This window comes from Procambarus clarkii, chromosome 26, assembly GCF_040958095.1.
Source record: "Procambarus clarkii isolate CNS0578487 chromosome 26, FALCON_Pclarkii_2.0, whole genome shotgun sequence".
In the NCBI taxonomy this organism is placed as follows: Eukaryota; Metazoa; Arthropoda; class Malacostraca; order Decapoda; family Cambaridae; genus Procambarus; species Procambarus clarkii.
This window is the reverse complement of record NC_091175.1, coordinates 25339413-25351346: the sequence shown is the minus strand read 5'-3', so window position 1 is coordinate 25351346 and position 11934 is coordinate 25339413. Positions and strand designations below refer to the sequence as shown.

The 11934-nt window shown below is 49.4% G+C and overlaps 1 protein-coding gene across 1 annotated transcript in view; it reads left to right on the top strand.

Annotated features, from left to right (window-relative positions):
* Nucleotides 1–5086: 5086 nt before the first annotated feature.
* LOC138368854 (uncharacterized protein PF3D7_1120000-like) overlaps nt 5087–11934 on the top strand; it is a 53045-nt gene continuing 46197 nt past the window's right edge. The window contains exon 1 of the mRNA XM_069331564.1: nt 5087–5606. Within this exon, the coding sequence (XP_069187665.1) occupies nt 5087–5606 (520 nt within the window). The remainder of the gene's footprint in view (nt 5607–11934) is intronic.

Sequence of the window (11934 nt, the reverse complement as noted above, 5' to 3'; positions counted from 1 at the left end):
TGCTCGAGACTCACTTCCCCTATAAAATCAGGAGAGATTTCCATAAATGAAGGAATTCAAAGAACATACGGCAATCTAGGACACGGGAAATTACCTAATGTTGTGAGACCGACTCATAGCACTCAAAATGTACTCTGTAAAAAAAAGATACAACAGACGAATCACATGATTTATGCATGGAAGATACAGGATGGCCAGATTCCAAATTTGACAAGAAAAGTAGCAACACACAGAAGCACACTGGTCAGTTGCACAGGAGCCCAACAATTCTAGAGGGCCCATACTACCATACTGTTCATGAGAGCCTTATAGTGATCCTGCGGGCAAAACTCGACCTCTCGCTGGCAAAGCCTGGGTTTCAAATCCCCAATTCAAACTATATGTATAATACAAATAATTTGTGCTTAAGTATTTGACGATAATCCTACACGGGCGAGGCCGTGTAGGATCATCTGGGTAGGTGCCCCAGTGCCCATCATCTGGGTAAGGTGCCCCAGTGGCCATCATCTGGGTAGGGGCCCCAGTGCCCATCATCTGGGTAAGGTGCCCCAGTGGCCATCATCTGGGTAGGGGCTCCAGTGCCCATCATCTGGGTAGGGGTCCCAGTGCCCATCATCTGGGTAGGGGCCCCAGTGCCCATCATCTGGGTAGGGGCCCCAGTGCCCATCATCTTGGTAGGGGCCCCAGTGCCCATCATCTTGGTAGGTGCCCCAGTGCCCATCATCTAGGTAAGGTGCCCCAGTGGCCATCATCTGGGTAGGGGCTCCAGTGCCCATCATCTGGGTAGGGGTCCCAATGCCCATCATCTGGGTAGGGGCCCCAGTGCCCATCATCTGGGTAGGGGCCCCAGTGCCCATCATCTTGGTAGGGGCCCCAGTGCCCATCATCTTGGTAGGGGCCCCAGTGCCCATCATCTGGGTAGGGACTCCAGTGCACTTCATCTGGGTAGGGGCCCCAGTGCCCATCATCTGGGTAGGGGCTCCAGTGCCCATCATCTGGGCAGGGGTCCCAGTGCCCATCATCTGGGTAGGGGTCCCAGTGCCCATCATCTGGGTAGGGGCTCCAGTGCACTTCATCTGGGTAGGTGCCCAAGTGCCTATCATCTGGATAGGGGCTCCAGTGCACTTCATCTGGGCAGGGGTCCCAGTGCCCATCATCTGGGTAGGGGTTCCAGTGCCCATCATCTGGGTAGGGGTTCCAGTGCCCATCATCTGGGCAGGGGCCCCAGTGCCCATCATCTGGGTAGGGGTCCCAGTGCCCATCATCTGGGTAGGGGCCCCAGTGCCCATCATCTGGGCAGGGGCCCCAGTGCCCATCATCTGGGTAGGGGGCCCCAGTGCCCATCATCTGGGTAGGGGTCCCAGTGCCCATCATCTGGGTAGGGGTTCAAGTGCCCATCATCTGGGTAGGGGTCCCAGTGCCCATCATCTGGGCAGGGGCCCCAGTGCCCATCATCTGGGCACGGGCACCAGTGTCCATCATCTCGGCAGGGGCCCCAGTGCACTTCATCTGGGCAGGGGCCCCAGTGCACTTCATCTAGGCAGGGGCACCAGTGTATATCATCTGGGCAGCGGTACCAGTACTCATCGTCTGGACAGAGGACCCCAGTGCCCATCATCTGTGTAGCAGCCCCAGTGTCCCTCATCAGGATAGTGGGCTCCAGCGCCCATCATCTGGGTAGGGACCCAAGTGCCCATCTTCTGGGTAGGGGCCCCAATGCACATCATCTGGGTAGGGACCCAAGTGCCCATCATCTGAGTATTGGCCCCAGTGCCCATCATCTGGGAAGGGGCCTCAGTGTCCATCATCTGGGAAGGGGCCCCAGTGTCCATCATCTGGGCAGGGAACCCTGTGCCCATCATCTGGGTTGGGGTCCCAGTGTCCATCATTTGGGAAGGGGCCCCATTGTCCTTCATCTTGATAGAGGGCCCCAGTGCCTATCATCTGGGTAGGGGCCCCAGTGCCCATCATCTGGATAGGGACCCAAGTGCCCATCATCTGGGTTGGAGCCCCAGTGCCCATCATCTGGATAGGGACCCCAGTGCCCATCATCTGGATAGGGACCCCAGTGCCCATCATCTGGATAGGGCCCCAGTGCCCATCATCTGGGTAGGGGCCCCAGTGCCCATCATCTGGGTAAGGTGCCCCAGTGGCCATCATCTGGGTAGGGGCTCCAGTGCCCATCATCTGGGTAGGGGTCCCAGTGCCCATCATCTGGGTAGGGGCCCCAGTGCCCATCATCTGGGTAGGGGCCCCAGTGCCCATCATCTTGGTAGGGGCCCCAGTGCCCATCATCTTGGTAGGTGCCCCAGTGCCCATCATCTAGGTAAGGTGCCCCAGTGGCCATCATCTGGGTAGGGGCTCCAGTGCCCATCATCTGGGTAGGGGTCCCAATGCCCATCATCTGGGTAGGGGCCCCAGTGCCCATCATCTGGGTAGGGGCCCCAGTGCCCATCATCTTGGTAGGGGCCCCAGTGCCCATCATCTTGGTAGGGGCCCCAGTGCCCATCATCTGGGTAGGGACTCCAGTGCACTTCATCTGGGTAGGGGCCCCAGTGCCCATCATCTGGGTAGGGGCTCCAGTGCCCATCATCTGGGCAGGGGTCCCAGTGCCCATCATCTGGGTAGGGGTCCCAGTGCCCATCATCTGGGTAGGGGCTCCAGTGCACTTCATCTGGGTAGGTGCCCAAGTGCCCATCATCTGGATAGGGGCTCCAGTGCACTTCATCTGGGCAGGGGTCCCAGTGCCCATCATCTGGGTAGGGGTTCCAGTGCCCATCATCTGGGTAGGGGTTCCAGTGCCCATCATCTGGGCAGGGGCCCCAGTGCCCATCATCTGGGTAGGGGTCCCAGTGCCCATCATCTGGGTAGGGGCCCCAGTGCCCATCATCTGGGCAGGGGCCCCAGTGCCCATCATCTGGGTAGGGGGCCCCAGTGCCCATCATCTGGGTAGGGGTCCCAGTGCCCATCATCTGGGTAGGGGTTCAAGTGCCCATCATCTGGGTAGGGGTCCCAGTGCCCATCATCTGGGCAGGGGCCCCAGTGCCCATCATCTGGGCACGGGCACCAGTGCCCATCATCTCGGCAGGGGCCCCAGTGCACTTCATCTGGGCAGGGGCCCCAGTGCACTTCATCTAGGCAGGGGCACCAGTGTATATCATCTGGGCAGCGGTACCAGTACTCATCGTCTGGACAGAGGACCCCAGTGCCCATCATCTGTGTAGCAGCCCCAGTGTCCCTCATCAGGATAGTGGGCTCCAGCGCCCATCATCTGGGTAGGGACCCAAGTGCCCATCTTCTGGGTAGGGGCCCCAATGCACATCATCTGGGTAGGGACCCAAGTGCCCATCATCTGAGTATTGGCCCCAGTGCCCATCATCTGGGAAGGGGTCTCAGTGTCCATCATCTGGGAAGGGGCCCCAGTGTCCATCATCTGGGCAGGGAACCCTGTGCCCATCATCTGGGTTGGGGTCCCAGTGTCCATCATTTGGGAAGGGGCCCCATTGTCCTTCATCTTGATAGAGGGCCCCAGTGCCTATCATCTGGGTAGGGGCCCCAGTGCCCATCATCTGGATAGGGACCCAAGTGCCCATCATCTGGGTTGGAGCCCCAGTGCCCATCATCTGGATAGGGACCCCAGTGCCCATCATCTGGATAGGGACCCCAGTGCCCATCATCTGGATAGGGCCCCAGTGCCCATCATCTGGGTTGGAGCCCCAGTGCCCATCATCTGGGTTGGGGTCCCAGTGCCCATCATCTGGGAAGGTGCCCCATTGTCCATCATCTGGATAGGGACCCAAGTGCCCATCATCTGGGTTGGGGTCCCAGTGCCCATCATCTGGGCAGGGGCCCAAGTTCCCATCATCTGGGCAGGATATCATCATATTTTTTTCTTAGTATTCCTCTCGCTGCGAAGAAAAAATATTTTCTTAGCATCGAGACGAATAGTGACACCATTAAACCAGCAAGACTTCCATATTCATCGTTTCAAAATAGTTTTATTTATTTAACCCTTGTTGTAGCAATTATATTTCTTTCCCTGCCTTCCACCTTGCTTATCTCAGCATTGAGGTGCTTTGCACATGACGTGCTGATCACCTCGACCGAAAGCACACGACTTGCACATAAAAATATAACAGATACAAGACTGAGTATATGACCAGCGGGGTTCTGGCATGTACGCCATTCTGCCTCTGATCACAGTTATCAAAAATCCTATCAGTATAAATTTTTGCACATGTCTGAACAATGTTTTGCAGGGAGAGGGCCTTTAATGAGGCGAGGGACGGCGTTTCTGAAGAGATAGCAACTTGCACCGTATTTTACACACAAAATGTTAAGATAGGAAGGTCCACAGTGTGCTGTTTATACATGTTCAGGCAGGTAGAAACTGACATTTTTATCTAAAGGCTACAAATTTTATTTCAAATACAAACTTTTACTTATAAAACATTAGTGTACATGCATAGACACACACACACACACACACACACACACACACACACACACACACACACACACACACACACACACACACACACACACACACACACACACACACACACACACACACACACACACACACACACACACACACACACACAGAGTGTGTGTGTGCATTCTTAGTGTACATTCATAGTGTATGTAAATAGTAAACATTAGTGTACATGCATAGACACACACACACACACACAGTATGTGTGTGTGTGTGCATCTATGCATGTATACTAATGTTTTATAAATAAAAGTTTGTATCTGAAATAAAATTTGTAGCCTTTAGATAAAAATGGCAGTTTCTGCCTGCCTGAACATGTATAAACGGCACACTGCGGACCTTCCTATCTTAACATTCCCAGAATACATGAAGGTGTAGGGAATTTGCAAATAAACTGAGAGATAAGAAGTAAGTGTTAGTGAATGAAATATCTTAGCTAGAAAAGTTGATCTTTCAAAACAGCAGAATAACAACAAAATGGCCACCACCACAGGGGAGGACAGCACCCCATCAAAGCAATGTTTTGCAGGTTTCTCGCAACAAGATGTAATGAAAGGTGGTTTTCTTGGCAGGTTAGTGATTATTGAGGACATGCTAAAGAATTATGAAGAAAAGGTTATTAAATTAGAACAAGAAAAAGAAGGTCTCGAGATTGAGTTTTGTAATTTAAAAGGAAGTATTTTCCAGCAAGGTAACGAAATTACCAGCTTGACTGATGAGGTAAGGATGCAGGTGGAACACACCAAGGAACTATTAAAGGACAATGAGGCATGGAAAGGGAAGAGTAGGGAATTTGAAGAAATTAACAAGAAAATAGACTCATATGGTGAACAACTCCAAAGAAGCCTTAGGACTAACATGGAGTTAGGCAAGGAGATGCAACGAGAAACTTCATTGGCAACTAAAATAAAGGAAGCTAATAAAAAACTAGAAAAGTATAAAGAAGAAATAAAAGAGACGTATGCACAAATTGTAAAAGAGAAAGAGACAATCAAGGAAGTGTGTTTGGAAGTCAAAACCAGAAATGACCAACAAGAAACAGAAATTAGGCAAGCAATTAGGAAAGAACGGGTTACCAACAGTAAACTAGTACAAAACACTGCAGATAGAAGTAAGTTCATAATAATTTTGGGATGTTTAGAGAAGGAAATTTCATCTAGGGTGGACCGAGCAGAAGAAGAGATGAAAATCACAGAGAAAATAGTAGGTTTAGGAGAAGGCTCAAAGGAAAATGTCAGTGATTTTAGAAGAATAGGAAAATATGAGAAAGACAAGAACCGCCTCTTAAGAGTGACGGTTAATGGAATGAAAAACATGATGGAAGTGCTTAGAAAGCCAAAGCTCAGTGCCTGCAACCACAACTAGGTGAGCGCGCGTGCGCACGCACGCACGCATGCACACACACACACACACACACACACACACACACACACACACACACACACACACACACACACACACACACACACACACACACACACACACACACACACACACACACACACACACACACACACACACACACACACACACACACACCCACACACACACACACACAGGGGGAACTCTGACACCCAAGTTTCCAAGAAGAGTCTCAAGGTTTGGTACACCAAACCAAGGTTGCAGAGATGGTCAGAGAAATGGCTACTGGAATTCAACACGAGCAAATATAAAGTTATGGAAATTGGACTAGGAGATAGGAGACCAAAGGGACAGTACACAATGAAGGGGAACAGCCTACCTGTGACGACGCGTGAAAGAGACCTGGGGGTGGACGTAACACCTAATCTATCTCCTGAGGCACATATAAATAGGATAACGACAGCAGCGTACTCTACACTGGCAAAAGTTAGAACATCATTCAGAAACCTAAGTAAGGAGGCATTTAGGGCGCTTTACACTGCCTACGTGAGGCCAGTCTTAGAGTATGCCGCCTCATCATGGAGTCCCCATCTGAAGAAGCATATAATGAAACTGGGAAAGGTTCAGAGGTTTGCAACGAGACTCGTCCCAGAGCAACGAGGGATGGGGTATGAGGAGCACCTGAGGGAACTGTACCTTACGACACTAGAAAGAAGAAGGGAGAGGGGGGACATGATAGGAATGTATAAGATACTCAGAGGGATTGACAGAGTGGACATAGACGAAATGTTCACACGGAATAGTAACAGAACGAGGGGACATGGATGGAAGCTTGAAACTCAGATGAGTCACAGAGATGTTAGGAAGTTTTCTTTTAGCGTGAGAGTAGTGGGAAAATAGAATGCACTTCAGGAACAGGTTGTGGAAGCAAATACTATTCATAATTTTAAAACCAGGTATGATAGGGAAATGGGACAGGAGTCATTGCTGTAAACAACCGAAGCTCGAAAGGCGGGATCCAAGAGTCAATGCTCGATCCTGCAGACACAACTAGGTGAGTACAACTAGGTGAGTACACACACACACACAGGGTAGTTAACAAATGGAATGCATTAAGTAGTGTTGTGGTGGAGGCTGACTTCATACTCAGTTTTGAATGTAGATATGATAGAGCCCAATGGGCTCAGGAATCTGTACACCAGTTGACTGACAGTTGAGAGGTGGAACCAAAGAGCCAGAGCTCAACCACCACAAACACAACTAGGTGAGTACACACACACACACACACACACACACACACACACACACACACACACACACACACACACACACACACACACACACACACACACACATGTCGACTGCAGCATGTGGAGGGATACAAGAAAGTATTCCTGCAGAGGGACAGGACGAAGGAGGAGAGAGCCAGGGCAGCAGAGGCAAGGAGGAAGTGCAGGGAGGGAAAAGCAAACCAGGAAATCACAGCCCCCAACACAACAGTCCTAGAGACAAGAGGCGAACCCAAAACCAGCATCCCAGCAACACCAAAGGGGAGGGCAACCCACCACCCCCCTCTGCATAGAAACCCTCCCTTCCCCTCACCCTACCTGCCCCCACCCAACCCTCCTTCCCTCCCCCCCACCCCATTCTTACCCTGTCATCCCTTCCCCATTCCCATCATGTCCCCCCTCCCACCTTTCCCCCCCCCCGTCCCCCCTCCCCCTTCATCCCATACCCTCCCTATCCCTCCTCCCCCCTCACCCCGTATCCTCCATGTCCCCCCCTATCTCCTTAACCCACACCCTACCTGCCCCCCCCTTCCATGAAACCCCCACCCCTCACCCCAAACTCCCCTGAAACCCTGCAAACCACCTCACAGATCATCTCACCCACTGAAAAGCTTCCCATGCCAGCAGAATGCTCGCCAAGAAAGGGACAAGAAAATGAACTGAAGAAAGTGAGCTTCAAGGCAATGTACACTAACATAGATGGAATTACAAATAAAACAAGTGAACTCGGAGAATGAGCACTAGAAGAAAATCCAGACATAATAGCACTCACAGAAACAAAGCTAACAAACACCATAACAAATGCAGTGCTTCCACAGAGCTACTATGTAGTGAGGAAAGAGAGGAGGAGGTGGTGTAGCTTTGCTACTAAGAGAAGGTTGGAGTTTCGAAGAGATGGTAATTCAGAACTGTGAAGGTTTCAGTGACTACATATCAGGCACCATAGCAACTGGAGGACAGAAAATAATAGTACTAGTCATATATAACCCCCCACCGAATGTCAGAAGACCCAGACAGGAATATGATAGAAACAACTTGGCCACCATCAATATAATAGAGAGAGCAGCTTCTGTGGCTAGCAGGAACGGATCCAGACTACTAATCATTGGAGACTTCAACCATGGAAAGATAGATTGGGGGAACAGAGACCCATATGGAGGCCCAGACACATGGAGAGCTAAGCTGCTGGATGTGGCAACAAGAAACTTTCTATGTCAACACGTCAAGGGACCGACAAGAACGAGAGGAGGGGATGAACCAGCCTTGCTTGATCTGATATTTACCCTAAATGAGTCGGATATAAGGGAAGTTAAGTTGGAAGCCCCCTTGGGAATGAGTGATCATAGTGTATTGAGCTTTGAGTACCTGGTTGAGCTAGGAATTATCACCCCCCAAAAAAAGAACTGGGAAACAAAGGGCTGGCGTACCGAAAGGGAAACTATAAGGAGATGAATAAATTTCTATGGGACATACATTGGGACACAGAACTCGAAACCAAGTCCGTACAAGACATGATGGACTATGTCACCCAAAAATGTCAGGAGGCTGTAAGCAGGTTTGTCCCAGCCCAACATGAAAAAACAGAGAAGCAAAGGAAGAATCCATGGTTTAATAGGGAATGTATGAAAGCAAAGGAGCTGAACAAAAGGGCATGGAGGAACTTCCGTAATAACAGAACACCAGAAAGTAGAGAGAGATACCAGAGAACCAGGAACGAGTATGTTAGTGTGAGAAGAGGAGCTGAGAAAAGGTATGAAAATTATATAGCTAATGAAGCCAAGACCGAACCAAAGCTATTACACAGTCAAATCAGGAGGAAGACAACAGTGAAGGAACAGGTGATGAAACTTAGGGTGGGCGAGGACAGGTACACAGAGAATGACAAAGAGGTGTGTGAAGAACTCAACAAAAGGTTCCAGGAGGTCTTTACAATAGAACAGGGAGAAGTCACAGCGCTAGGAGAGGTGGCAGCAAAACAGGTGACCTTGGAAAGGTTCGAAATTACAAGAGATGAGGTCAAGAAGCACCTATTGGAGCTGGATGTGAGAAAAGCTGTTGGGCCGGACGGAATCTCATCTTGGGTATTGAAAGAGTGTGCAGGAGCACTTTGCTTGCTACTCTCCATAGTGTATAATAGGCCACTGGAAACGGGAGACCTACCAGAAATATGGAAGACTGCTAATGTAGTACCAATATACAAAAAGGGTGACAGACAAGAGGCATTGAACTACAGGCCAGTGTCCTTAACTTGTATACCATGCAAGGTGATGGAGAAGATTGTGAGAAAAAACCTAGTAACACATCTGGAGAGAAGAGACTTCGTGACAACCCATCAACATGGGTTCAAGGAGGGTAAATCTTGCCTTACAGGCTTGATAGAATTCTACGATCAGGTGACAAAGATTAAGCGAGAAAGAGAAGGATGGGCGGACTGCATTTTTTTGGAGTGTCGGAAAGCCTTTGACTCAGTACCCCATAAAAAGTTGATGCATAAGCTGGAGAAACAGGCAGGAGTAACTGGTAGGGCGCTCCAGTGGATACGGGAGTACCTAAGCAATAGGAAGCAGAGAGTTACAGTGAGGGCTGAGACCTCAGAATGGCGTGAAGTCACCAGTGGAGTCCCACAGGGCTCTGTGCTTGGACCTATCCTGTTTCTGATATACGTAAATGATCTCCCAGAGGGTATAGACTCATTCCTCTCAATGTTTGCTGACGACGCCAAAATTATGAGAAGGATTAAGACAGAGGAGGACAGCTTGAGGCTTCAAGAAGACCTAGACAAGCTGCAGGAATGGTCGAACAATTGGCTGTTAGAGTTTGACCCAAGCAAATGTAATGTAATGAAGATAGGGGTAGGAAGCAGGAGACCAGATACAAGGTATCATTTGGAAGATGAAATACTTCAAGAGTCAGAGAGAGAGAAAAACCAGGGGGTTGATATCACGCCAGACCTGTTCCCTGAAGCTCATATCAAAAGGATAACATCAGCAGCATATGCCAGGTTGGCAAACATAAGAACGGCCATTAGAAACTTGTGTAAGGAATTTTTCAGGACATTATATACCACATATGTCAGACCAATCCTGGAGTATGCGGCTCCAGCATGGAGTCCATATCTAGTCAAGCATAAGACTAAACTGGAAAAGGTTTAAAGGTTTACCACCAGACTAGTACCCGAGCTGAGAGGTATGAGCTACGAGGAGAAACTACGGGAATTAAACCTCACTTCGTTGGAAGACAGAAGAGTTAGGGGGGACATGATCACCACATTCAAGATTCTCAAGGGAATCGGCAGGGTTGATAAAGACAGGCTATTTAACACAAGGGGCACACGCACTAGGGGACACAGGTGGAAACTGAGTGCCCAAATGAGCCACAGAGATATTAGAAAGAACTTTTTTAGTGTCAGATTGGTTGACAAATGGAATGCATTAGGAAGTAATGTGATGGAGGCTGACTCCATACACAGTTTCAAGTGTAGTTATGATGGAGCTAATAGGCTCAGGAACCTGTACACCTGTTGATTGACGGTTGAGAGGCAGGACCAAAGAGCCAGAGCTCAACCCCTGCAAGCACAACTAGGTGAGTACAACTAGGTGAGTACATACACACACACACACACACACACACACACACACACACACACACACACACACACACACACACACACACACACACACACACACACACATACATACATCCTCCAAGAGGACCTGAACAGGTTGCAGAGATGGTCAGAAAAATGGCTACTGGAATTCAACACGAGCAAATATAAAGTTATGGAAATTGGACTAGGAGATAGGAGACCAAAGGGACAGTACACAATGAAGGGGAACAGCCTACCTGTGACGACGCGTGAAAGAGACCTGGGGGTGGACGTAACACCTAATCTATCTCCTGAGGCACATATAAATAGGATAACGACAGCAGCGTACTCTACACTGGCAAAAGTTAGAACATCATTCAGAAACCTAAGTAAGGAGGCATTTAGGGCGCTTTACACTGCCTACGTGAGGCCAGTCTTAGAGTATGCCGCCTCATCATGGAGTCCCCATCTGAAGAAGCATATAATGAAACTGGAAAAGGTTCAGAGGTTTGAAACGAGACTCGTCCCAGGGCTACGAGGGATGGGGTATGAGGAGCGCCTGAGGGAACTGTGCCTTACGACACTAGAGAGAAGAAGGGAGAGGGGGGACATGATAGGAACGTATAAGATACTCAGAGGGATTGACAGAGTGGACATAGACGAAATGTTCACACGGAATAGTAACAGAACGAGGGGACATGGATGGAAGCTTGAAACTCAGATGAGTCACAGAGATGTTAGGAAGTTTTCTTTTAGCGTGAGAGTAGTGGGAAAATGGAATGCACTTCAGGAACAGGTTGTGGAAGCAAATACTATTCATAATTTTAAAACCAGGTATGATAGGGAAATGGGACAGGAGTCATTGCTGTAAACAACCGATGCTCGAAAGGCGGGATCCAAGAGTCAATGCTCGATCCTGCAGACACAACTAGGTGAGTACACACACACACACAGGGTAGTTAACAAATGGAATGCATTAAGTAGTGTTGTGGTGGAGGCTGACTTCATACTCAGTTTTGAATGTAGATATGATAGAGCCCAATGGGCTCAGGAATCTGTACACCAGTTGATTGACAGTTGAGAGGCGGAACCAAAGAGCCAGAGCTCAACCCCCGCAAACACAACTAGGTGAGTACACACACACACACACACACACACACACACACACACACACACACACACACACACACACACACACACAC